Source organism: Melospiza georgiana, chromosome 10 (genome assembly GCF_028018845.1).
Source record: "Melospiza georgiana isolate bMelGeo1 chromosome 10, bMelGeo1.pri, whole genome shotgun sequence".
Lineage (NCBI taxonomy): Eukaryota > Metazoa > Chordata > Aves > Passeriformes > Passerellidae > Melospiza > Melospiza georgiana.
In genome coordinates this window covers 1966930-1990539 of record NC_080439.1, presented here as the reverse complement: position 1 = coordinate 1990539, position 23610 = coordinate 1966930, and the positions used below count along the sequence as shown (strand labels likewise).

The 23610-nt window shown below is 45.4% G+C and overlaps 2 protein-coding genes across 2 annotated transcripts; one reads left to right on the top strand and one right to left on the bottom strand.

Moving 5' to 3' along the window:
- Positions 1-10405: 10405 nt before the first annotated feature.
- NMD3 (NMD3 ribosome export adaptor) lies at positions 10406-18032 on the top strand. The gene is made up of 15 exons (XM_058031072.1): positions 10406-10470; positions 10556-10690; positions 11276-11372; positions 11842-11922; positions 12156-12284; positions 12789-12879; positions 13020-13098; positions 13382-13478; positions 13690-13807; positions 14488-14633; positions 15156-15268; positions 15902-15974; positions 16433-16539; positions 16774-16844; positions 17258-18032. The coding sequence occupies exons 1-15, from the start codon at positions 10427-10429 to the stop codon at positions 17389-17391; spliced, it is 1515 nt and encodes a 504-aa protein (XP_057887055.1). The 5' UTR covers positions 10406-10426; the 3' UTR covers positions 17392-18032.
- A 5022-nt stretch (positions 18033-23054) lies between these two features.
- LOC131087716 (serine palmitoyltransferase small subunit B-like) lies at positions 23055-23297 on the bottom strand. The gene has a single exon (XM_058031550.1). It carries the CDS (start codon positions 23295-23297, stop codon positions 23055-23057), a length of 243 nt encoding a protein of 80 aa, XP_057887533.1.
- Positions 23298-23610: the final 313 nt, after the last annotated feature.

Genomic DNA, 23610 nt, shown 5'->3' with positions numbered 1-23610 from the left:
CGATCTCTGGCTGCATGACTCAGCTCTTCTGTGTTTTCCACTCATTCATAAATATTCTGCATGTGTGTGGGCCAGGCTGGCACCGTGTAAGAAGGATTATTTTGTGGTGAATGTTTTGGGGAGAGGTTGGAGAATCCTTTAAATGGATCTGGGGTGAGTGAACTTCAGTGCAAGAGCTCTCCTGTTTCTGGAGGGAAAAAAAACCCTCTGATCTGCTTCAAATTAAGGCATTATCAAGTAGCTGAGTGTGCTGAGAGCTTTGGGCTCCAACAGGAGCTGTCCTGACAGTTTATCACAGTTGGGAACTGCAAACACGAGGTGCCAAGCTGTAATCACACCTCGAGTAATGAGCACAGCACTGGAGGAGATGAAAAATGGCAAAACCTGGGGCCATTCCTCTTGAAAGTGTCTGTAAAATAGACTAAAAGTCATAATCCCAACGCTGGAGGTGAAAAGTGAGAATATTTACTCAGCAAGTTGGTATAAATTCTGTCTCCGAGTGGGTTTAAATTCTATCTCCAAAGATTCTGCTCATCTAGAAAATATGATGATGTGTGTGAGTGCCAGGGCTCCTCCTCATCAGTCCTGTTCCCATTAATTTTTAATTCCTCCAAAAGTGGATTTCTTCCCCACACCACCAAACTCAACTTTCAGAACACAAGGAAAAGTTTTTTTTGTCCAGGAATGCAAAGGTTGAAGCTGCTATCTGCAGGAGCCCACACCCGGTGGAACATTGCTCTTTAAACATCTCATTTGGCAAACAGAACATGGGGAGGACTTTGTTCAGGATTTCCATTGCCCTGCCATGGTGGGATCCATGCAAAGCATTTTCCTTCCTTATTGTGCCTGTTCCCTGTGTTTGGCTTTGGGAGGTGCAGGGAGTGGCAGGGAAACAGCAGCAGGTGCTTTTGGGGAGGGTCCCTGCAGCTTGAACCAAGTAAAAACTCATTTTTTGTGTGTGAATTCTTCACCTTCTTCATTAAATTTTAAAGGGTTTGGGCAAGAGGTATTTCCTAGGAAGGAAAGAAGCAGCTGAAAACAATCTCTGCTAAAAACCTTCGGAGATTTCCCCAGCCCTTTGCACTTCTCCTCGCATCCAAAAAGCTGGAATAACCCTCCCTACATCATATTCCAAATCACTGGGTTCCAGCAGGAGACTTTGAAGGATTTTGGCACTCAGCAGGGAACAGAAGCTTTTTTTTCCCCCAGCTGAAAGAGAGAGGAGGTGAGATAACACTTCTGACAGCTTGAGACCACACCACAGCTTAGGAAACTCTTCCAGCTCTAAAATCCTTTTCCCTGGGGAAAAAAAAATCATTCCTGGACAATGGGAAGAGGTTTCCATGGGATCCCAGCTGCACATGAAGGTGGGATGGTGGAAATTTGGAGCTCCCAGTAACACCAGTATGCCCACTACAGGGTGACAGCTCTCTTGTGAGGGATGTGATGTCAGGCTCTTTATAAAAGTCTCTTTTCTCCTGCTTCATTACAGTTCCATGTTAATTGTAGTTAATTGCTTCACTGGGCTAATTGTAGCACAGCAGCTGGAAGTGTTCACACCAAAAATAATCCAAATAAAAAGAGGAAAGAGAACCAATAATCCAGCAGTGAAAAAGGGAACAAAGGCAGAACAGGAGATGATCCAATTCCAGCTGCATTGACCCTGAAAGTACAAATGCCCCATTAATTTAAGGAATGAGAAATGTTGGGGCTCAGCTGGCCAGCACCATACACCTCTTGTTTAAAACTCATTTTCTTCATTTCATCTCATCAGAATTCTCAATTATCCTGCCATAAAAGTTTCCTGGCCAATTTCATGGATCACCTCCCACATCCATTACTGAGGGCCACAACACACCAAACCATGAACCTCCAGAACCTTCCTCCCAAGCCCCTGAGGGCAGCTTTTACCCAAAACTATCAAAAACAGCTTCCCAAAGCCCTGAGGGCAGCTTTTACCCAAAACCATCAAAACCAGCTTCCCAAAACCCTGAGGGCAGCTTTTACCCAAAACTATCAAAAACAGCTTCCCAAGGACCCTGAGGGCAGCTTTTACCCCAAATCATCAAAAACAGCTTCCCAAAGCCCTGAGGGCAGCTTTTACCCAAAACTATCAAAAACAGCTTCTCAAGGACCCTGAGGGCAGCTTTTACCCAAAACTATCAAAAACAGCTTCCCAAGGACCCTGTGGGCAGCTTTTACCCAAAACTATCAAAAACAGCTTCCCAAAACCATCAAAAACAGCTTCCCAAAGCCCTGAGGGCAGCTTTTACTCAAAACCATCAAAAACAGCTTCTCAAGGACCCTGTGGGCAGCTTTTACCCAAAACTATCAAAAACAGGGATCAGGATCACCACCAGTGCCACTGCACGTCTGAGTGTCCAATTTACTCAGAATTCCAGGGAAAATTCCTGTGCTTATGGAATTTTGAAATCTTAAACAAGCTGGGGGTTTTTTATTTGTTTTTGTTTTTGTTTTTGGTTTTTGGTTTTTGTTTTTGTTTTTTGGTTGGTTTTTTGTTGCTGGTTTTTTTTTGGTTTTTGGTCTTTTTTTTGTTTAAAGTTTTCTCATCGTTGTAATTCAGCCATAATCTAAAATTCTTACTTCAGATGCTCCAGTCCTAAATTTAATTCCCTGATTATTTGGAAGTTAGGGAAAAAATTCACACAACTGCTTAAGCCATGGTAAAAGAAGCCCAGCAGGTGTGGGAGAGTCAGCAGAACCACACAAACAGCAAATTACAGTCGTGCAGCACCAGTGAGAGCCAGAATTGGGACAATTCTCCCAGATGAATTGCTGCACCCCAGGGCACAGACGTGGACAAGTGGCCACGTGCCAGGCTGAGCACTGAAATTAAAGCAGAACAGGCAGATTTACAAATGAAATATTACAAAATGTGGAATAATTAACTTTCTCTTAATCACACACAATGATCAATATTCATGCAGCAAAAGCAGCTCTCTCCTCTAGCCCCTACCCAAATAATTTCAGTTATTTTTCCCTCAAGCACCAAACAACAGCTGAATATCCTGAAATCCTTCCACAAACTGAAAAACTGGGAGGTGAGGAGCAAAGCTGGACTCAAAGTGCAAATCTCAGATCCAACATCAAACCACCCAAAGCAGCCCTGCTGCAAACTTGTGGTAGTCAAGGGAATCAGGGAGCCGAAACCAATGAAATGTTCAGGGAAAATAACCCCAGGAAATGGAGAATTCAGGGTTTGTGAGCTGACAGAGGAGGGCTGATGCCTCCTGAGCTGCTGCAAAGGCTGGATCTGAGCTTGTCCCACAACTCCACCAGAACAGATAAAGGAAATGGGCTCCCCTTGACTCCGTCCTCACACCCAGCAGGGAAAACCCAGCCTGCACCAAACAAAGCCCCTTGCTTCAGCAGCTCTGTCCTTCATATTCCTTCCAATAAGCAATCCAATAAATCTGAATTTGAGAGCCCAAATCCTGAGAATATCTCCAGGCAACTTCCATGGGAACTCCCTGGCTGGAAGGCTCTGATTCACAGGTGGAGGTCAGAATTAACTCCAGAAATTCCCACTTGTCATCATCCCTGCCTGCTCCACCCTTATTTCAGCATTGCTCCATCGGGACAGGTAAGAGCTGATAAACTCTGCTGATCCTGGGGTTTCAGGACAGCCAAGGCCTCCTTTTTGTTGGAATAAGGAGGTCCAAGCTCAAAATAGGCTATGGAAATTGTTTTATGTAAGTTAGAGCCCTCCTCAATTACCAACAGACATTAGTCTGGGTTTAAAAGAGAAATTAAAACCATGCACCCTCTGCATCAAAATAAGAATCTCAGTGCAGGAATATAATCAGGCAAGAGGAAAAAATCAGGAAACAAGACAAAGAGGAGAGGAGAAATATCCACGTCAGAAAATAGGGTAAATGTGGCAAATCCATATTAAAAAAACAAAAACACAGATTCTGCTTTTCTTACAATGACTGAGCAAAGAGGGAGGAAATGAAGGTAAAAATTGTGGCAGGGTCAGAAATAGATCCATTGGCAGCCCGGGTGCTGTTCCCGTTATTTTCTCTGGCAGCTCCTATCTCTGCTTTGTAATCATGGAGTAAATCAGAAATATCTCTTTATTTCAAGGTCGTACTCAAGGAAGCAGCTTTAGGTGCTTTTAAAAAAAGAACAGGGGAAAAATGCAGGTAAAATGTTCATCATGGGGAATTTGAGACAAAACAAGAGAAGCCAGGCTCAGGATGAAGCACCTGGCATGGAAAGGGCTGGGATGGGATTGCAGCACCCTAATTAAAGATGGGGAGCAACAGCCTCACCCATGGGGCTGGCAGAGGAAAGGGCTTCCAGCAGCTCCTTGCATTTCCCACAGCCACAAATTGCACAAGAGAGAAGCCTCGCTGAGGCAGTAATTATCTGCCAAATGCACAGAGATTGAGTGATTTATGAAGGAACAGCTCAAAAAAAGATGCTGCAAACTAATTCAGCACATCCAGCTCTGGACATGACGCTGCCTTGCTCAGAGGACACATCTGGAATTTCACTCCAGGTAAATAATACATCTCAAGACATTTTCTCCACACATTTTTGATTTCCCATTCCAATACTTCTCCCCACATGAGAATTAAAGGTGAAATCAAGTGGGATCAGGCTGGTGCTGAGGTGTGGGTACCTACACCCAGCAGTCCGTGCTGCCTCAGGCCTGGTGTGGAGACACATCCAAAAATTCCAAGTGCTTCCAGTGCCTAAACCTTCCACAGCTGGCTACAGGTGCCTCACGTGCTATCCAATAATCTGAGGTAATTGGTATCCAAAGTTTGGCTAGTTTTGATATCTAAAAGCTCTTCCATATCACAGATGTATTTTAGCGATAAATACCTCAGAGCCCCACACCCAGTTCAGCATAAAATTGGATTTTGGGGAGAAATCCTTCCCTGGGAGGGTGGGGAGGCCCTGGCACAGGGTGCCCAGAGAAAGGATGGCTGATCCACCCCTTGAAATGTCCAGGGCCGGGCTGAATAGGGCTTGGAGCAACCTGGGACAGTGGAAGGTGTCCCCATGGCAGGGGTGGCACTGGATGGTCCCTTCCAACCCAAACCATTCCTCTCCAATCCCCTCCACCCATGGCAGTGAAACAGCCCCTCCAGCATCCCTGGCTCCATGGCCTCTTTTCCCCAGGAAATCCTCAGCTGCCAAACGAGCATCACTGGTATCATCTTTCATATAAATGCAGATACTCCTAAATAAATGATGAGCTGCGGCCCCGGGATCAGCTGGGGAAGTTTCCACTCCCTGGGCCGAGCAGCCAGCCCTGGTTTTGCAATGCTCAGGCTGAGCAGCACCTGCACCAACACCTTTTCCCAGGGATGTGTCAGCACTCCGTGCCGTGCCTGGTGCCTGTGCCAGCAGGTGGGAGCGCTGGGAAAGGATCCATCCCACCGCAATTGCGACATCTCCCCCCCGGGAGTTTATCTCGCTGGATAGCTGGAACATGTAAATGCCCTCAGAGAGGACTGGAGCAAGCAGAAAGAAATAATGAATAGTTAACAAGAAGGAGTTAATTGTCATTTCATTTGGCAAATTTCATTTATTTTAGCACATCTTAGGTTGATGTGGGAAGATGCTTAATGCTAAAATGTCCCAGTGTTCTGGTGAAGCCCTGCAAGGACAGAGTGTCCCCGTCCTCCTCCTCCTCCCACTCCTCCTCCTTTTTCCATGTTTTCCTTCCCTGGTTGTTTAAGCAATCTTCATTCACTGAAGTGTATTTTTGGCATTTTCCCTGGTTTTGTCTCCAGCCAGACAGAGTGAGGCAAGGAAAGTCAGGAAAGTGAATCTGGAAATGTCAGCTCTCTCCATAATTTTTATGTGCAGCCTTTGAGTAGGAATAATGTGCAAAATATTTTCACCTGCATATTGCTCTTCTCACGCTCTCTCATCAGAGAACTCAGTGAAAAATACACTCATTTTCCTATCATAGAATTACAGAATCATTGAGGTTGGAAAAGATCTCCAAGATCATCAAGTCCAACCTTTAACCCACTAAACCATGTGCTGGTTTAACACTTCCAGGATGTGACTCCACCACGACCCTGAGCAGTCCATTCCAATGCTTAACCACTCCTTCAATGAAGAAATTCTTCCTGATATCCAACTTGAACCTCTCCTGATGTCCACACCTGTCCTCTCCCAGCAGCTCTCAGCTCTCCCCACCTCTCACCAGGATTCCTTTAATGGGATGAGATGTTTTAGCTGGCACACAGAAGATCACCAAAGGCAAGTGGAAAGCAAACAGCTCCTGTACAATCATCCTCAGGTCCCTCTTGTGTTCTGATGAGCAAATATTTACCTTTTAAAACAATTATTTCTCAGTCTGAGGTTCATGCCTAGTGCAGCCTGGTAACAAACACAACTAAAGCAGCACCCCCTGGCTCCTGTCCGTGCTTTGCCTTAAAGTGAAACCTTGGCCGTGGCTGTCTGTGGTTATCAAGGAAGGATAAGCCATGATGTTTGAGTTATCACAATTTCACAGAATCCCAGAATCCCAGAATGGTTTGGGTTGGAAGGGAATTAAATCCCATCCCATCCTGCCCCCAGCCATGGCAGGGACACCTCCCACTGTCCCAGGCTGCTCCCAATGCCCAGCCTGGCCTTGGGCACTGCCAGGGATCCAGGGGCAGCCACAGCTGCTCTGGGCAGGGCCAGGGCCTCACAGGGAACAATTTCTCTCTCATATTTAATCTAAATCTACTTTCATTAATCTGGGATGTCTCCTTGTTTGAGCAGCTCAATACAGTTTGGGTTATTTTGGTTTAAAAAGGCTACAAAGCTGCTTGTAAGCCCGTGACAGGCGCAGCAGGAGTTTTTCAAAGGTTCCAGGGATTTAGGAAGCAGAGGGTGCTGTTGGCTCCCCTGACTGCACACACCCAGCAGCTCTGCCTGTGAGCATCCAGCCATTGCCAGCTGCCTCAGCAGGGCTGGGAGTTATCCCCCTCTCTGACACAGGGCAGCACTTCCAGAGGTATCCCTGAACTGCACCCAAGCGTGTTTGACGTGCAGGTTTCACACAACATGAAAAGAAAGCCAACCCACGGGTATTTGTGCTGTGACAAAGCTCATTAAAGCTGGTGATGCAACACAGTTTCACCTCCATCAGCTGGGAGTGGAATGTCACAATATCCCCAGCCCTGTCACAAAGCTATTTTATAGGAGCTCTTCTGGCTCCTTTTGTTCCTGCCTTGAAGTTCAGCAGTGATAATGCTGGTGGCTCATACTGTAAATTGGATTGCTAATTGGGTTCCTCACAAGAACTGAAGAAATAGGCAAGAACTGGAAAATAACTGGAGCATTATCCCAGGAAATGTAGTGCAGGTGAATGCACAGAGAGCAGCCCTGGAAGTGCCGTGTCCCAGGGGAATCAGGGAATGTTATTCCTCCTGTTCAGACCACAGAGGACACGCTAAAGCAGCGGCCCTTGCTGAAATTACCACTCTGCAACTTCCCAGCTGCAATCCATGATGAAAAGCAAGGAGAGCCCTGATTTCCAAAGGAATAGACAGCCTGGAGATGTCTGATTACAAACTGGGAGCTGGATCCTGGCTTGGAACAAACCCGGGACCCGCCACCCCACACGAGGCCAGGCACAATCTGCTCCTGCCCAAGGATGTCTCCAGTGGCACTGGGAGCTGAAACAGCTCCTGTAAAAAGCCCTGCCTTTAATTCCCCTCTCCAAATCCTGGTGACTCTCCTTGTTAATTCCCCTCTCCAAATCCTGGTGACTCTTCTTGTTAATTCCCCTCTCCGAATCCTGGTGACTCCTCTTGTTAATTCCCCTCTCCGAATCCTGGTGACTCTTCTTGTTAATTCCCCTCTCCAAATCCTGGTGACTCTTCTGTTGCTAATTCCCCTCTCTGAATCCTGACAATTCCTCTGTTGTCAGAATAGAAACTGCTCCACTTCTCTAAATCGTGGCTTCCTGCAATAGGAAGAGGAGCAAAATTGTTGGGAATGTGTGAGTGCTTGTGAGAAACAGATTTGTGAAGAATTCTAGAATAGATTGGTAAAGAAATACAGACTGGGTGTCTCCGGGATCCTCCTCAAAACTAAACTGGGCACCAGTAAAGATCAGGAAGGGGTTTTATTGTTATTGCACAGCCCTTCCCATGCTTCCATCTGCATGCTGTTACTGAAATCCTGCAGTTGAATGAGGATGTTTTTATTGTTTGTGACGTGGAGGTGCTGTGCACGCTGCTCTGAATCCCCAGTTTATAAGGGAGTGAACAGGAAAAAATAAATGTAAAACACTGTTTGGTTCTGTTCTTAAATTCCCGGAGTTTTATACTGAAATGAGCACAGGTAATGCAAACAGCAGCCCAGAACAATCCCTCCTTGGGAAGCTGAGAGCAGGAGAGCTCCAGGAGCTCCTGGGGCACCTCCTCTCCTGGATCCAGTGAATGTGAGGGAATAGTGACCTCAGGTGTCTGTTCCATTAATCACAGGGATATTCCCATGAATTTACCATTCCATTGGACATTCCTGCTGAAAATGAGAAAATGAAGCTGCTGGGAGCTGCTGTCACTGGCACAAAGTCTCTTGGGTTTTCTGGCCTTGGCTTTGAGCTTTCCCAAAAACACCTACAAGACCTTCTTCAGGGCCCAGCCACCTGCAAAAAAGCCTGAGAAAAAAATCTATATTGAAATCTGTTTTTAAATAGTGTGAAATTTTTAAATTTGACATGTATTTAAATAGTGTGCTCACTGTCCTTGCCTATTGCACAGACCCTTTAAATGCTGTGAAAGAATATGGCAGTAGAGGCAGAAAACACCCATTTTAAAATGAATATAACATTTAATACTCACTGAAAAGCATGTAAGAAATCAGAACAAACTGATATGGCTTTCATTAGGGGTGAGATTCAGGCTGCTGTGCTCTTCACCTCATTTTGTGCAATAAAAAAATATTAAAAATTATAAAATCCTTCAGAAGTGGCTGTAACACAGTTTAAAACACAAATTTTCCACAGAAGCCAGAGGACAACCAGTGCTCACAGGCAGCACAAAGTACCTCAATGACTACAAAGAACCCAGTTTTGATATTCACTGAGGCTGTGCCTTGAACTGAGGTGGGATTTGGTGTATTAGCACCAAAATTAGGTGGAGAAAATAAATCTGCAGTTGAAAATAAATCTGCAGTGGAAACTTTTCCAGCATTATCAGGATCCAGTTCTCCTCCCATAGGCTTCAAAGATGTGGCTTCCATAAAGGACACACTTTGTCCCACCCCTCTCCCAACGCCAGTCTCCAAATGCCAGCCTGGAAATGTTTTATTTCCCAAATCAAAGATTGAGTGATTCATCAGGGCTTCAAAGTGAAAACTATGTAACACCCACTTGTGCAGCAGAGGTTCTGAAACAAAACTTCAGAGCAGGGAAACATTTATTTTTTATTGTGCTTTTTCCTTTCATTGTTTTAATAATATGGTCCATAGAGAGTCTCCAGAGAGGTCTGCAAAGAAACTTAATTTCAAAGGAGCAGAAGTGAGTAAGTGTGTGAACACAAGCATCGCACCAAAGAAAAATGTGCCAAAGAATTAAAAACACGGCAGACAGCTTGACAGGCTGTGATTTTCAGTCCTCGAGTGAAAGAACTCTTCATTTCCATCAGGATGTTACCACATTAAATAAATCCCACACAACGTGTTGATGCAATTCAGCTTTATTTTTCCCCAGCGTAACCTGCAGGAAACAAATGCTGATCTACAAACAAACCTCGGTGTCACAGAGTCATCAAATGACAGAATGCTTTGGGTTGGAAACGACCCTAAAGGTCATTTAATTCTAACCCCCTGCCACGGCGGTTCCTCCTTTCCATAGGGTGCTTATGGTACATTACAAATGGAATACAAAGCGAACGGACTGTGCGGGTGGTCCTTGTAAATAAAATTATCATTTAATTCTTAATTAATGAATTTTAACAACGTACGTCTCTCACGGTTCCCGCCCGCTCCACGGCTCCCTCACGCCCTTTCGGGGCTCACTCAGGGCTGCTCCATGGCTCCCTCACGGTTCCCTCCCGCTTCTCCATGCCGGCTCCATCACGGCCCCCTCACGGTTCCCTCAGAGCTGCCGCCCGCCTCTCCATGGCCCCGTAAAAGTCCTTTCTACGTTCCCTCACAGTTCCGTCATGATCCCCTCACGGCTCCCTCACCGCTTCCCCCACCTCTCCATGGCCCCTCACGGTCCTTTCCGGGCTCCATCAGGGCTCCTCCACAGCCCCCTCACGGTTCCCGCCTGCCTCTCCATGGCTCCCTCACGGTCCTTTCCGCGTTCCCTCACGGTTCCCGCCTGCCTCTCCGCGTCCCCCTCGCTCCACCCTCCCCGGGGCTGGGCTGTGCTCAGCCCCGCCGTCTCCTCCCCTTCCTCTGCCGGCCGGAAAGCGCCGCGTGTTCCGCAGCCATGGAGTACCTGCCGGCGCCCGCGGCCCCGGCGCAGGGACACATGTGAGCGGTGGCGGGGGAACGGGGTGCCCGGTGGCCATGACCGTGGCCATGACTAACTGTGCTTCTCTCTGTCCCCGTGTCCCAGCCTGTGCTGCCAGTGCGGTGTCCCCATCCCGCCCAACCCGGCCAACATGTGCGTGGGCTGCCTGCGGGCCCAGGTGGACATCACCGAGGGCATCCCCAAGCAGGGCACGGTGCACTTCTGCAAGCAATGCGAGAGGTGAGCAGCCGCGAGATCGCTGGGGAGGGCAGCAAAATGTACTTAGAATGTATCATTTTCGTGGTTTAAGGAGGTAAAAGCGCACAGGTTTGGTATGGGGAAGCTGGCGGGGCACAGCCTGGAGAAAAAGCGGCTCAGGGGGAACCTGGCTCTGCACAACTCCCTGACAGGAGGGGACAGCCAGGGAAGAGTTAGTTTGGATATTGGGAAAAATCCTTCATGGAAAGGGATGTCCAGCCTGGCAGAACATCCTGACAGCAAGGGACAGCCAGGGAAGGGTTAGTTTGGATATTGGGAAAAATCCTTCATGGAAAGGGATGTCCAGCCTGGCACAGCTGCCCAGGGCCCTGGTGAAATCCCCATCCCTGGAGGGATTTAAAAGCCCTGTGAATGTGACATTTGGGGATGTGGTTTATTGATGGCTTTAGCAGTGCTAGGGGTATGAACTCAATCACCTTAGCCACTTTGCCATGATTTTCTGTGATTCTAAAAGTTGTAGTTGCATTGGTGTTACTGAACTGAAAGCTTTGGAAATAGCTGCTCGTCCTTGGAGTGATGTAAGGTAAAATGCTCCCTGCATCCCAGGTACCTCCAGCCCCCAGGAACCTGGATCCAGTGTGCCCTGGAATCGAGAGAGCTGCTGGCTTTGTGTCTGAAGAAAATCAAAGCTTCCCTGAGCAAGGTGAGAACTGATCCTGCTGGGATTTCACAGTCTGGTCTGCAAAATTGTTACTGCAGAGATAGGAGCTGAACAGAGTGAACTGAGGGAAGCTGGTGTGGTTTTAATGTACCTCAATTTCAGAGGTTTTTGCACGTTTCAGAAATTATTTATGCAATATTTGTTCTCACTGGTTTATGATGATACAAAAAAGGGTTGCAGAGGTCTGTGTATAGATTAACTCAAATTCACATGTTTCAGTTGAAAGAAGCATCCCTTAGGTTCAGAATATTATTAGAGGAAGGACCTGAGACTGAGCATCTTGATTTTATGTCAATCAACCTCCATGTTCTAGCTAAGCACTATTAGTTGGATTTGGGATATTAATATATTTTTTTTTTTAATTGAGATTATTCACTTTCTCACTACAGACTGTTTGTGTTTGTGGAGTTAGGCTTGGTTTTACTGAGCTCTTGTCCTTCCCCACGGGCAGGTGCGGCTGATTGATGCAGGATTCATTTGGACAGAACCACATTCCAAGAGGATCAAGCTCAAATTGACTGTTCAGAAAGAGGTAACTGGAGCACAACCTTCTCCATGTGGCTTTTAAAAAGCTTTTATGGCAAACAGCAGGATTTTTTAATTATTATTTTTCCTATTTTTAGATTTCATCCTGCCTATATTTTTTCACTGAAGTGCCATTCATCAGAATGAAGAAAGTTTTTGTCTGTTCCAGTAAAGATGGGAAAGTCTTGCAGTTATTTGTGACCCAACCAGAGCCTAAACCTTGAACATTTTGTTTTGCAGGTGATAAATGGGGCAGTTCTGCAGCAGGTGTTTGTGGTGGAGTACGTTGTTCAGTCTCAGATGTGTGAAGACTGTCACAGGATTGAAGCCAAGGATTTCTGGAAAGCTGTGGTGCAAGTCAGGCAGAAGGTAGAGGCAAACTGAATTTTTATTTGATCATGGCAGAACAATCAGGCAAAGAATTGGGTGATTTTCTGGGTTTCTCAGACAAAAATGTACTCAGATTTAGCCACAGGGATATGGTTTGTGTTCAAGGTTGTTGAATTTTTTCTAACTCAGTTTAGAAAAACTTTTTGCTGTCCAGTATTAATATTCTTTAAAATGATGCTGGCAGGAGGATCTTGTGTGGATAACTAATGCTCTCCTGTATTTTAAGGCAGTTTGGGAACAGTGGGGCAAATATTTAATTCTTCTTTAAAGGAAATAGATCTCTGTAGCAACCAGTTACACAAAAATGAGAAATGGAAGCTTTAAATAATTTGGTATAAGTAGAGCAATCTGAAATATTTTTGTTTAGTTGGATGTTCTTTCTCTAGGTGATCTCTTCAAATAAATGTTTATTCTTCAGAGATCCTGCTTTGTACTTGATGCTTCTTAAACAACCTTGGTGCTTTTGTGTTTGTTTGGCTTTAGACTGTGCACAAGAAGACTTTTTACTATTTGGAGCAGCTGATTTTGAAGCACAGGCTCCATCAAAACACACTAAGGATCAAAGAAATCCATGGTGAGTGGCTCTGGAGGCAGAATAACCTGGATTTGTGATGGATGTTTTCATGTTTGTGTGCTGGAAGCTGTGCAGAGAAAAGCTTATGAATTATATTTGATGAAATAGAATAGAAATAGATTGGTTTCCTTGCTTTTCAGATGGCCTGGATTTCTATTACTCTTCCAAGCAACATGCCCAGAAGATGGTGGACTTCCTTCAGTGCACAGTTCCATCCAGGTACAGCTCCCCTGTCCATTGCCTTGAGCACTCAGAACTGTGGGGAACTGTCTTAAATCCTTCCTTTTAAAAGAATTTTTAAGTGCAAGTGTACAAAATCTGTATTTTAATCCAAACAGACAAAATCCCTTCTACAAAAGTCCCATATTTTCCACTTAACCATGGTAAAATTAACCTCTACTTCCTCAATATTTGTATTTTTGATGCAGACACTTTGTTCCAAGGATCTCCTGTTCCAGGTGATGTCTCTTGTTTCCTGAAACTTTATTTTTGTGTTTTACAGATCCAAATCATCCCAACGTTTGATCTCCCACGACATTCACAGTAATGTCTACAACTACAAAAGCACTTTCTCTGTGGAAATTGTTCCCATATGCAAGGTGAGCTTCCTCTGCTTCACCTTTGGGGTGTTGTGGGCAGAGTTGGGGTTTGGAGGTTGCAGGGTTTGGGGGGTTAGGGAGGGATCCACACAGGAAATGCTGAAGTTAGTGGGCTAGAAAAATAAAACCACAAAAGTTTAAAATTTTGTTTCAGAAGATTTGGTAAGAAACAGAGGAAATGGGAATGTCAATTGGTTGTGTTGGTTTGCAGGACAATGTTGTGTGTCTGTCACCCAAGCTGGCCCAGAGCCTGGGGAACATGAGCCAGATCTGTGTGTGCATCAGGGTGACCAGCACCATCCACCTCATCGACCCCAGGACTCTGCAGAGTGAGTTTGGGCTTTTCCCCAGCCCTGATGGTTCTGCTGGCACAATTACTGTGGCTTTGTTTCCATAAAATCCTGGATCTTTGGACCTTAATATTGTTAAATTGATCTGTACAGTAGAAATTTCGTAGTGAGCGGAGAGTTCTCCAAGCTTGATCCCCTGGGCAGAATGTGCAGGCTCAGTTTGAGCTCCTGGATGTTCTAAATATTTACCTCTGTCACCTTTATTCCTCTACAATTACATGGCTTGGTTCCCATGGGATCCTGGGCAGAATGTGCAGTAGAAATTTCATAGTGAGCTGAGAGTTCCCCAAGCTTGATCCCCTGGGCAGAATGTGCAGGCTCAGTTTGAGCTCCTGGATGTTCTCAACATTCACCTGTGTCACCTTTATTCCCCTACAGTTACATGGCATCTGGATTAAATTTTCAGGCACTTCAGTACCAGAAATTCTGTGCTTTGCTTGCTGTGTGCTGGGGAGCTTGGGCAGCAGAATCCCTCTGAAAGGATGGATCCAGGAATAAATTCCTTTGAGCAAAGTCTGCCACAGATCAGCTGCTCCTGCAGCAATGTGGGTCATGTCCTAAATTACTTACAGAGATGAACAGATTGTGTCTGGCAGTTGCCTGCATTTTAGTTAATGGTTGTTTTTTCACAAGAAATTCTCTCCCTGATCATTTTGCAGTTGCTGAAATCGATGGCAACACCTACTGGCGCCACCCCTTCAACAGCCTGTTCCACCCCAAGCAGCTGGAGGAGTTCATCATCATGGACATCAGCAGGGTCCATGAGAAGAGAAAAGGTGCTGGGGCAGGGGCTCGCTCAAACAAGGTGAGTTTCTCTGTTTAATTCGTGTTTTGGGCCTCCTGCTCAGCTGAACTCGTGGGCTGGGTGTGCCTGGCACAGTCTGGGCTGTTCTGGGTGTCACCACTGGCAGAAACTTTCCTTGGGACCATTTGGTTTGGAAATGGCACAGGCAGGAGGTGAATTCCACTCCCAGGAATTCTGCTTGCAGAGTTTAAACTCTGCTTGTTACTGGGTGTTGAAATATTAACTTTGCAGCTTTCATGACTGAATTGGTCTTGTTAAAGCATTTCTTTCTAATTAGAATTAATGGATCTTCTCAGTTAAAAGCTAAAATAGGTGTTTCTTTATAGAAACAGCCTTTGGGAATTCCTGGAAGTTGCCATGTCCATTTCGTTACTTTTATGGAATGAGAAATGAGGAGTAGCAAGGGATACATTGGATGTGATGCAGAAACACAAGTTTAATGACAAGTGGAGTTTAAATCAGTGCAGATGTTGGGGTTAAGCTGGGTTTGGTTAAGGAATGTTTTATTTTCCATTCCCACAGCACACTCTGGCTGAAGCCTGGGTCAGGAAAACCTCAGAGCTGGACACAGATCACCAATATTTCTGCTGCACTCACCTGGGGCACATCCTGAACCCTGGCGACCTGGTCTTGGGGTCTGTTCTTCTTTTCTGAACTTTTATTAAATGATTATTTAATGACTGAATTCATGTGCTATCAGAAAGTGTTGAACTGCTCTGATTTCAAAATGAAAGCAGCAAAAGGTGGGGAATTTCCTGGTCCTAATCCAGGAAATCTCTTTTCTAGAAGGAGTTTCCATGTAAGAATTGTAAGAAATAAGAGAGCTGATTGCCTTCAGAGTGCAGCTTGGAGTCACAACTTAGCCACAAATAAATGGCAATGATTTTTAAAACACCAATTAATTATTTGTTTGCTAATGAATATCATATACAGTGATAACAAATGTGAATTATTTGTAAGATTAGGCAAATTAGGTGATGCTTAGAAAGGTTTAAACATGAATGTTGTGAGCCCAGCAGCACCTCAGTGGATGTTGCAGTTTGGATTCCAGAGACTGGAAAGTGCCAACAGAGCAGGATTTGGGAACTGCAGCTGCTCAGACTTAGGAGAGCTGCACATTAATGTGGATTTTTATTTGTTTCCCTTCCTCTGGAAATATTCCTGTTCCTTGGGAGCTGCACCTTGCCCTGTGCTGCCCTTTAGCACAAACACGATAGACTGAGGTCAGGGTTTTTATAAAGAAGAATAAAACCGTATTTCTGCTTTAGCTTTGACTTGGCCAACTGCAACCTAAATGATGAATTTGCCAACAAGATGAACCCCCAGCACATCCCTGACGTGGTAAGAAAATCCCTTTCTCTGTCCAAAGTTCCTCCATTACCCAGGCTAGGAGGGAGTGTGATTTCATAGTGAGCAGTGCCTGAAGGAAGAGAGGATATTAACAGTGACATTTGAGCAGCATCTGATTTTGAAGGATTATTTCCTTAAATATTTGAGTGATGGTTAAATAACACATTTATTGTTTGGGTCTTTTTCCAATTACCATGGTTAGCTAATACATTAATTGTTGGTTTTATTCCAATTACCAATCCCTGGGCGCTGAATAATAACTCCAGTGTGTGCCTGTCCCTTCAGGACCATTCCCCAAGTGTTTGGACATATTTGAACCAACAAACTCCCTGTAAATTCAATATAACACTGCTGAGTGGCAGCCCAGCTGGTTCTGGATGCCCAGATGGGGATTTGGGAGCTGATTTGGGGTTTTGGGAGGTGGAAAAAGGAGCTGCTTTTCCCTGCAGGTGCTGATCAAGAAGAGCTTCGACCGCTGCAAGCGGCAGCGCCGCAGGAACTGGAAACTGAAGGAGCTGGAGAGGGACAGGGAGGCCTCAGACACAGATGATGAAAGGTTCAGTATCTGCTCTCCTTGTTCAGTGACAAAGCAGCCTCTGAATAACCTCCAGCTGAGAGGGAAAAAGGGAAAATGAGAGATAATTGATTTGGGAAGTAATAGGTGAGGGTAAATCAGCGGTGAGTTGGAAATGTGGGGATGCTCTGGGGTTTTGTTTCTGTGATTTCACTTTGAATGAATTTCCATAAATCCAAAGGAACAGGGAGTAAATACATCCCACATCTTTTACAGACAATACCAGGACTTCCTTGAAGATCTGGAAGAGGATGAGACCATCAGGAAAAATGTCAACATTTACAGAAGTAAGGCCTTTCTAACTCCCTCACTGGGTGTAATTAAATCATGTTTAAATCGTGTTTGAGGCAAAACAACTTTACTGGAATTCTCTATTTACATTCTCCAAACTCTTCGTGCCTGGAGAAATGTTGCAAAGTATTTCACAGATGTGTTTCACCTGATGGGTTTTGTTTCCTTGCCTTTAAGTGAAAGAGAACTTTTCTCCTGCACCCAAAATCTCTGCTGGGGGAAGGATTTGATACAGAATTCAATTTTTTTCCATGAGGGGACTGAGGAGTTTTTTGTTTTGTGGTTTGTTGGTTGTTTTGGTGTTGTTGGTTTGATTTTTTACCCCCATTTTCCCTTGGTGTTGCTCTGGTGGTTTGATGTTTGTTTTCTTTGCTTAACTGATTTTTGGGGGGTTTCTGTGTGTTGTTAGATGCAGATATTCCAGTGGAGAGTGACACAGATGATGATGGAGCTCCACGGATCAGCCTGGCTGAGATGCTGGAAGATCTCCACATTTCCCAGGACGCCACAGGAGGGGAGGGAGCAGAAATGCTGACAGAGTGAGGACAGTGCCTTACAGCCAATAAATATTCCCTGGGGAGCAAAAACTCCCCAGACCATCATTAACCATCACAGGGCCAGGAAAAGTGACAAAACTCCCATGCACCCCAAAATAATGGCCTGGAATTCATATTTTATGGATGATATCCCAGAGAATCAGCAATTCAAGCTCAATTTCTGGTGGAAGCGTTGCAATATAAATTCCACAAGTTCCTCCCATCCCTGAGGGATCTTTCCATGCAGTTTCTGCAGTGGAGAAAATAAGGAAAGATGTCCAGAGGGAGAGATTTTATTGCAGTTCCCTGGATTTTAGGTAGAGTCCCTACCTACTGTTACAGCTTTAATTTCTCACATGGGGAAGGTTTTCCCCATTTTTGGCACAGTGGTTTGAAGCCTTTTATGATACCTGTAGATTATTCCATATATCCATATTTAGGGAAGCTCAAGACTAATTTCTGTTCCCTTACACAAAGAAAACTTCCCTGCAAAGCCCTTGATCAGGAAGATTGGAAAATCCTGTGGAGTGTGTGATGAGTGTTGAACTGTATCCCATGTCTGGATCAGTGGATTAAAGCAACATGCACAGCAATCAATTAATAAACCAGCTATAAAGGATTAAAAACCTCTTGAGATGTTTTGATTCATCATTTTTTAGTTCATTTTCAAATCCAGTTATCCTCTGCAAGTCCAAAGAGGACAGAATAATGAACTCCCTGTTGGTGGCAGGTGTTGGGGGGGTAATAAAATCTGAGTTTAAACTGTGCTGTTTCCATCTATCCTTTTCCTCCTCCCTGTTTTCCTTGCTGGACTCTCCCAGGAATGCTGGATATTTGCTGCGCTGGTTATCCCTGGAGATTTCCCTCTTCCTTTCCCCCCTTCCTGGAAAAGCTTCCATGGATCTTTTATCAGAAGATTTTGTGCTGCTGAGGCCTTGGATGCAAGCATTGCCTGGATTTGTGGGATTTTGGCTGGAGCAGCTCCCCACAACCAAAGCTGGGTCTCTGTAGGTTCCCAAGCTTCCGGTGCCCCTTTGGGAGCTCAGAGGGGTTTAGGAAGTGCCCAACAAATTAAATATTCACCAATATTTTAAGTTAACAAAGTATTCATTGTCTTGGATAAAAGCTGCCACTGTCCCTGCAGCTCTTCCTGAAAATCTCTGACTTAAGCCACAAAAAACTCCTTTTATACAACAGAAATCCTTCAGGGTTTTAACCAGACCTGCTCAATGATGCATTTCCACCCAGATGTTGATGGATTTTGAGTTGGAAGTCATGGGAGAAGCTGTGCAGAATGTTGGAATTATGTTTTGCTCAGAGAAAATGGTGAAAAAATGTGTTTTGTAAGTCAGAGCTTACAGCACTAAAGCTGGATAACTGAGGGGGAAAATGAACAGAAAAGGGAGATTGGAATGGGCAAACACTCATTTTTTATTTATTTTTCCCTAGATAAAAGTCTTGTATGTTGATGATGAAAAGCTTAAGGTGATGATTTCACTTTTAACTGCTTTAAAAATCTGTTAGTGGATGGCCTGATGTAACTCCAGGGCTCCCAGATTTTCCCAGATGGAAATTGCTGAGGTGAAATATTGATGGGAAACACTTCTAACCTCAGGCCAGGTGCCTGAGCGTGGCTGCCCTCCAGGGACAGCTCCTGGGCCAATTTTGGGAGCTTGCAAGCTGAGGAATTGAGACACTGATCTGGTGGGGACTTAACAAAATCAGTGTTATTTCACTGGAAGCAGCTTAAAATAGGGAATTCCAGAGGAATGTTGTGTCAGGGAGTTTCCCACAAAAAGCTGGACAAGGGCACGATCCAAATTCTGTTGGATTGTTGGGATTTGGAATCATTTCTCTGAAATGCCAATGGGAAGAGTCTGGCTCCATTTCCACCCTGGGACTGACAGAGATGGATCCAATCCCATTTCTTCCCCGTTCTCCTGCAGGAGAATCCATGGAAAAATCGGGATGTGCTGAACGTGAGAGTCCACCTGGTGTCACTGTTCCTGCACCCAGAGCAGGTGAAAGGAGTGGGGGAATTGGAGATCCAGGGGGATTTGGGAAAGTTTCCTGGAGCTCATTCCAGGACACAATCATGGAACAAAGAATCTCGTTGCTGTCGGAATCTCCATTTCCTCCTCAATACAAGATGGGAACCTGGTTAAGCCAAATCAGAAAATGAAGTTTAAAACTTGTCAGGGTTTCAGTTCCAAACAAAAGCAAAGCCTGATGGTAAAGCAAGAAACTGAAGGGATTTTGTGCAATTGAAATACTCAAATCTTCCTAAAATGAAAGCATTTTGGATGATGCTTTCATTTTAGGAAGTTGAATACTCAAATTGCACAATCCCCAACAAGGATTGAAAAGCCTTGAAAGCCAATTTTAAACTCACCTCTGTCAGTGAGGTCTGTGAGATGGAAGGAAACTCCTGAAGCTGTGAAATATTTGGTGCTGTTTGCACACCCTGCTGAGAGTGGTGCTTCACACCTTGATCCCTGGAAAAAACACCTGGAAAAATATCTAAGAAAAATCTATTTAATGTAATATCTCTGCTGTGCACTGGGAATGCCAGCAGCAGAGGAAGGAGGAGTTTCCTGTCTCAGAGAAACTGGAACTCAACTGTTGCATGAAGCAGTTTCAGCTGGGCAGGGAACCGAAGCAGAAACTTCCAGCCAGGCAGGACAGAGGGATTTCAGGTCAGCTCTGGAAAAGCAAACAGAGCTGCTGGAAACTCCCCCCTGCTCTGAGCAACCCTGCACATGGAAATGTCCTGTGGGATGCACGGCCAGGAAGTGCTGACAGGTTCATTCTCCAAGCAGGATTTTCAGGTCAGGTGATGGAGAGCAGAGATAAGAACTGCAATTACACGTGGCTGGAAATGAAGCAAAGTGCTGCTGTTGGAGTGCAAAACAATGACAGGAACAAGGAGCAAGAAATTATCTTAGAAAGCTTCTAAAAACTCCTGAGGTGATCAGCAGCAGAGGGGCTGAAATTCCACATGGGCAGAACCATCTTTAGTGCCTTTAGGAAGTGCAAACTCTTTGGATCAATAAAATTAAAGTTTCATGGGAGATAAGGTGTGAAAGTCCTACAATAAAATCACTCCTAAGGAGGATGCTGGGATTCCAGCAGGGTGTTCTGGCTGGAAACATCAAAGGTTTGCTGTGAGCAGCACGAGCAGGTGGATTTTAGCAGCTGCTTCTTATTTGTTCTTTAGTTTCCACTCTTGCTGAAGCAGCGTGGGTTAAGTTGTGCAATTTGAATATTTCCTTTTCACGTGGCAGGGATCTGAAAGGTGCTGAATGTTACCTTGCATTCCTTTCTGCCAGGACAGAAACTTCCCCCAGACAGACACAGCTGCCCTCAGCGTGCTCAGGGAAGGGTGTGCAGGGAATATTCCATTTCCCATTCCTCTGGGAACACTTCCTGCTCCAGCCATACATCCATTCATCCATTGGGGTTTGGAACACTGAGAATCAGGTGGGAAAAACTCAGTGCTGTGGCCACTCAGAGCAGCTGGTTGGAAAAATCTGGAGAAATGTGGAAAGAGCCTGTTTGACCCCAACAATCCCAGCCTGGGCATCCCTGGAGTGGTGCCCAAACCCTCCTGGAGCTCCAGCAGCCTTGGGGCTTTCTCTGGGGGCCTGGGCAGTGCGCAGCAGCCTCTGGGGAAGGAGCTTTCCCCGCTCTCCACCCTGTGCCTGATCCTGATCCTGATCCTGATCCTGATCCCGATCCTGATCCTGATCCCAATCCCAGCTGAGCCTGACCTGACAAATCCAGAACCCCCAGGCAGGAACCTGCCCAGGCAGGGCTGGGAACTGAACTGGGATGAGATATTGTAAATCCTGGAGGCTTGGGACAGGCAGGGGAAAGGGGGGGGATGAGGAAAATGAATGAGGAACTCTGGGGAGCTCCGGTTGCCCCTTGGCCCCCTTGTTTCCTCTGCTGGATTTTGGTGCTTTCCTGGCTCTGTCCTGTTCCCCCAGCCCAGCTGGGACCTGGGGATGGGAGCAGAGCCCCACCCCAGTCCTGCACCCAATCCCATCCCAATCCTAGCCCAGGTGTTGTGAAAGAGGCACCCCAAAACCCCCATGGGAAAGGGCAGCAGTAACACCAGCAGGGTGAATAATACAATAACACAACCTGCTCCGCCAGCCTGCTCTGGGATTCCTGAGTGCCCAGAAATGCTCAGGATGTCCCTGTGGAGTCCTGCAGGGACTGAGGGTGACCTGCTCCTGCCCTGGGCTCACTCCCAGGCACAGCTTGAGCAATAGTTATTTTCATAATCTTGAGAAATATACAGATTTTGCACCTTTAATGCAAAGTCCTGCCTGTATTTCTCTGTATTAGGGACTGACAGGCTGGGGAAAACTCACTGTCTCCATAAACAGGCTAATGATCGATATAATTAAAATATTGTGTGCTCCCTCTTCTTCCTGAACATCAGTAAATACAAATTATATTGATAAATATCAGTAAACATAATATGCAGACTAAGCATGAAAGCAAATCTACACTAATTACTACTTCAACCATTATATTACTTGAATAAAACATCCCATTGGATCCAAGTTTGGAAGTATTGAATAGATTTTTTTTTACAAACTTAGAGATAATTGTTAAAAGACTTGGGAGTTTGAGCACAGCTGTCCTCATTTTCCTAGAGAAATTATTTTCATCTCCTGCCTTATTTCCCCATAATTATAAACTGGGAAAGCAGCTGAGGTGACAAATGACATAATTGATGTCTTCACTTTGTTTTGATGCCTCCTGTGATCAAGCCTCATTCCCTAATTCCCTGCATTGCCACCTACAGCAACAACCCATCCTCTGGAAGGAGAGGACATCGCAGGGGCTCGGGAAAAATCCCAAAACAAAAATTTAGAAGGTGAAATCGAGGGAGTAAAGGGTTAGGAAAAAAAGGAGACACTGTATTTTTATATTTTTATATGTTTAGGGGTTTATTTTCAACTGAAACCCAACCACAAGTGAATCTGTAGTGTTATATTCTCTTTATGATGCATGTGATTTACTCATCTTCCAAAGACTATCTGGTTTTATAAAGCCCAAGAATCTGAGAATTTAATCAGAAATTTTCACAGCAGCACATCCTCACATTTTTAATGAATCAGTGGCATTGTTTGCACCATGATAACGAGCCAGCCAAGTAATTCATTGTATAAAACAATCAAGGAGACTGAATAAATCCTGAAATCATTCCATAAGAACACAGCAAGCTCAGGGAAGCAGCTCCCACTCGTCCAGGATTTTTGTGTGCACATCTCTTCTGGCAGACAAGAACAAATCCATGCTGTCTCGTTTCTCCAGATGGAAACTTCCCATATCCAAACAGCTTTCCCTGGGATAAAATCTTCAGGGAGGTTGTTCCTTCCCCAAAATAACAAAATCTTCAGGGGGGTTGTTCCTGTGCCCTGGAATAACAAAATCTTCAGGGGGGTTGTTCCTGTCCCAATCCCAGCTCTGTAATTCCAGTGGGTCACTAAAATTGAAAGCTCTTGAAGAATCAAAGAGTAAAAACAGGGATTGATTGGAGCAAAAATAATTTCCTGTCAGAGCAAAACACGAAGCGAGGATAAAGCAGAGTTTGCTGCTCCTGGACAAAAATGGCATAAGGAAGCTCTTTGATGCCCAAGGCAGGCTGAGGTTTTACTTCACCACAGAAAGAGAATTTTCCCGTGGGTTTCCCAGGAAGCTGCAGAGGAGCTGGAAGGCCGAGCTGGCGTGGAAAGCCAGGCACACATAGGTGGTGTAGAGCAGCAGCCCCAGCATGGCCAGGTTGAAGGAGTAGAAGAGCACCTTCTCCCAGGGCTCCATCAGGTAACTGCAGGTGATCAGCTCAAACTGGCAGAAGAGCCAGTACAGGTACCTTGGGGTGCTCTTCACATCCATCCCCAGTCCCAGAGCTCCCTGTGGGATGAAAGAGGGGGGATCATGGAAATGGGAACCTGGAAATGGGAACCTCGTGTTGTACCTGAAGGGTGAGGGATCATGGAAATGGGAACCTGGAAATGGGAACCTCGTGTTGTACCTGAAGGGTGAGGGATCACAGAAAGGGGAACCTGGAAATGGGAACCTCACATTGCACCTGAAGGGTGGGGGATCATGGAAAGGGGAACCTCACATTGCTCCTGAAAGATGGGGGATCATGGAAGTAGGAACCTGGAAATGGGAACCTGACATTGCTCCTGAAGGGTGGAGGATC

Excerpts from the sequence above, each read along its gene's own strand:
- NMD3 (XM_058031072.1), top strand. The coding sequence starts at position 10,427 with ATGGAGTACCTGCCGGCGCCCGCGGCCCCGGCGCAGGGACACAT. Across the intron at positions 13,479-13,689 it reads AAATTGTTCCCATATGCAAG|GACAATGTTGTGTGTCTGTC; the intron begins GTGAGCTTCCTC and ends GTTGGTTTGCAG. Across the intron at positions 15,975-16,432 it reads CCCAGCACATCCCTGACGTG|GTGCTGATCAAGAAGAGCTT; the intron begins GTAAGAAAATCC and ends TTTTCCCTGCAG.
- LOC131087716 (XM_058031550.1), bottom strand. The coding sequence starts at position 23,297 with ATGGATGTGAAGAGCACCCCAAGGTACCTGTACTGGCTCTTCTGCCAG.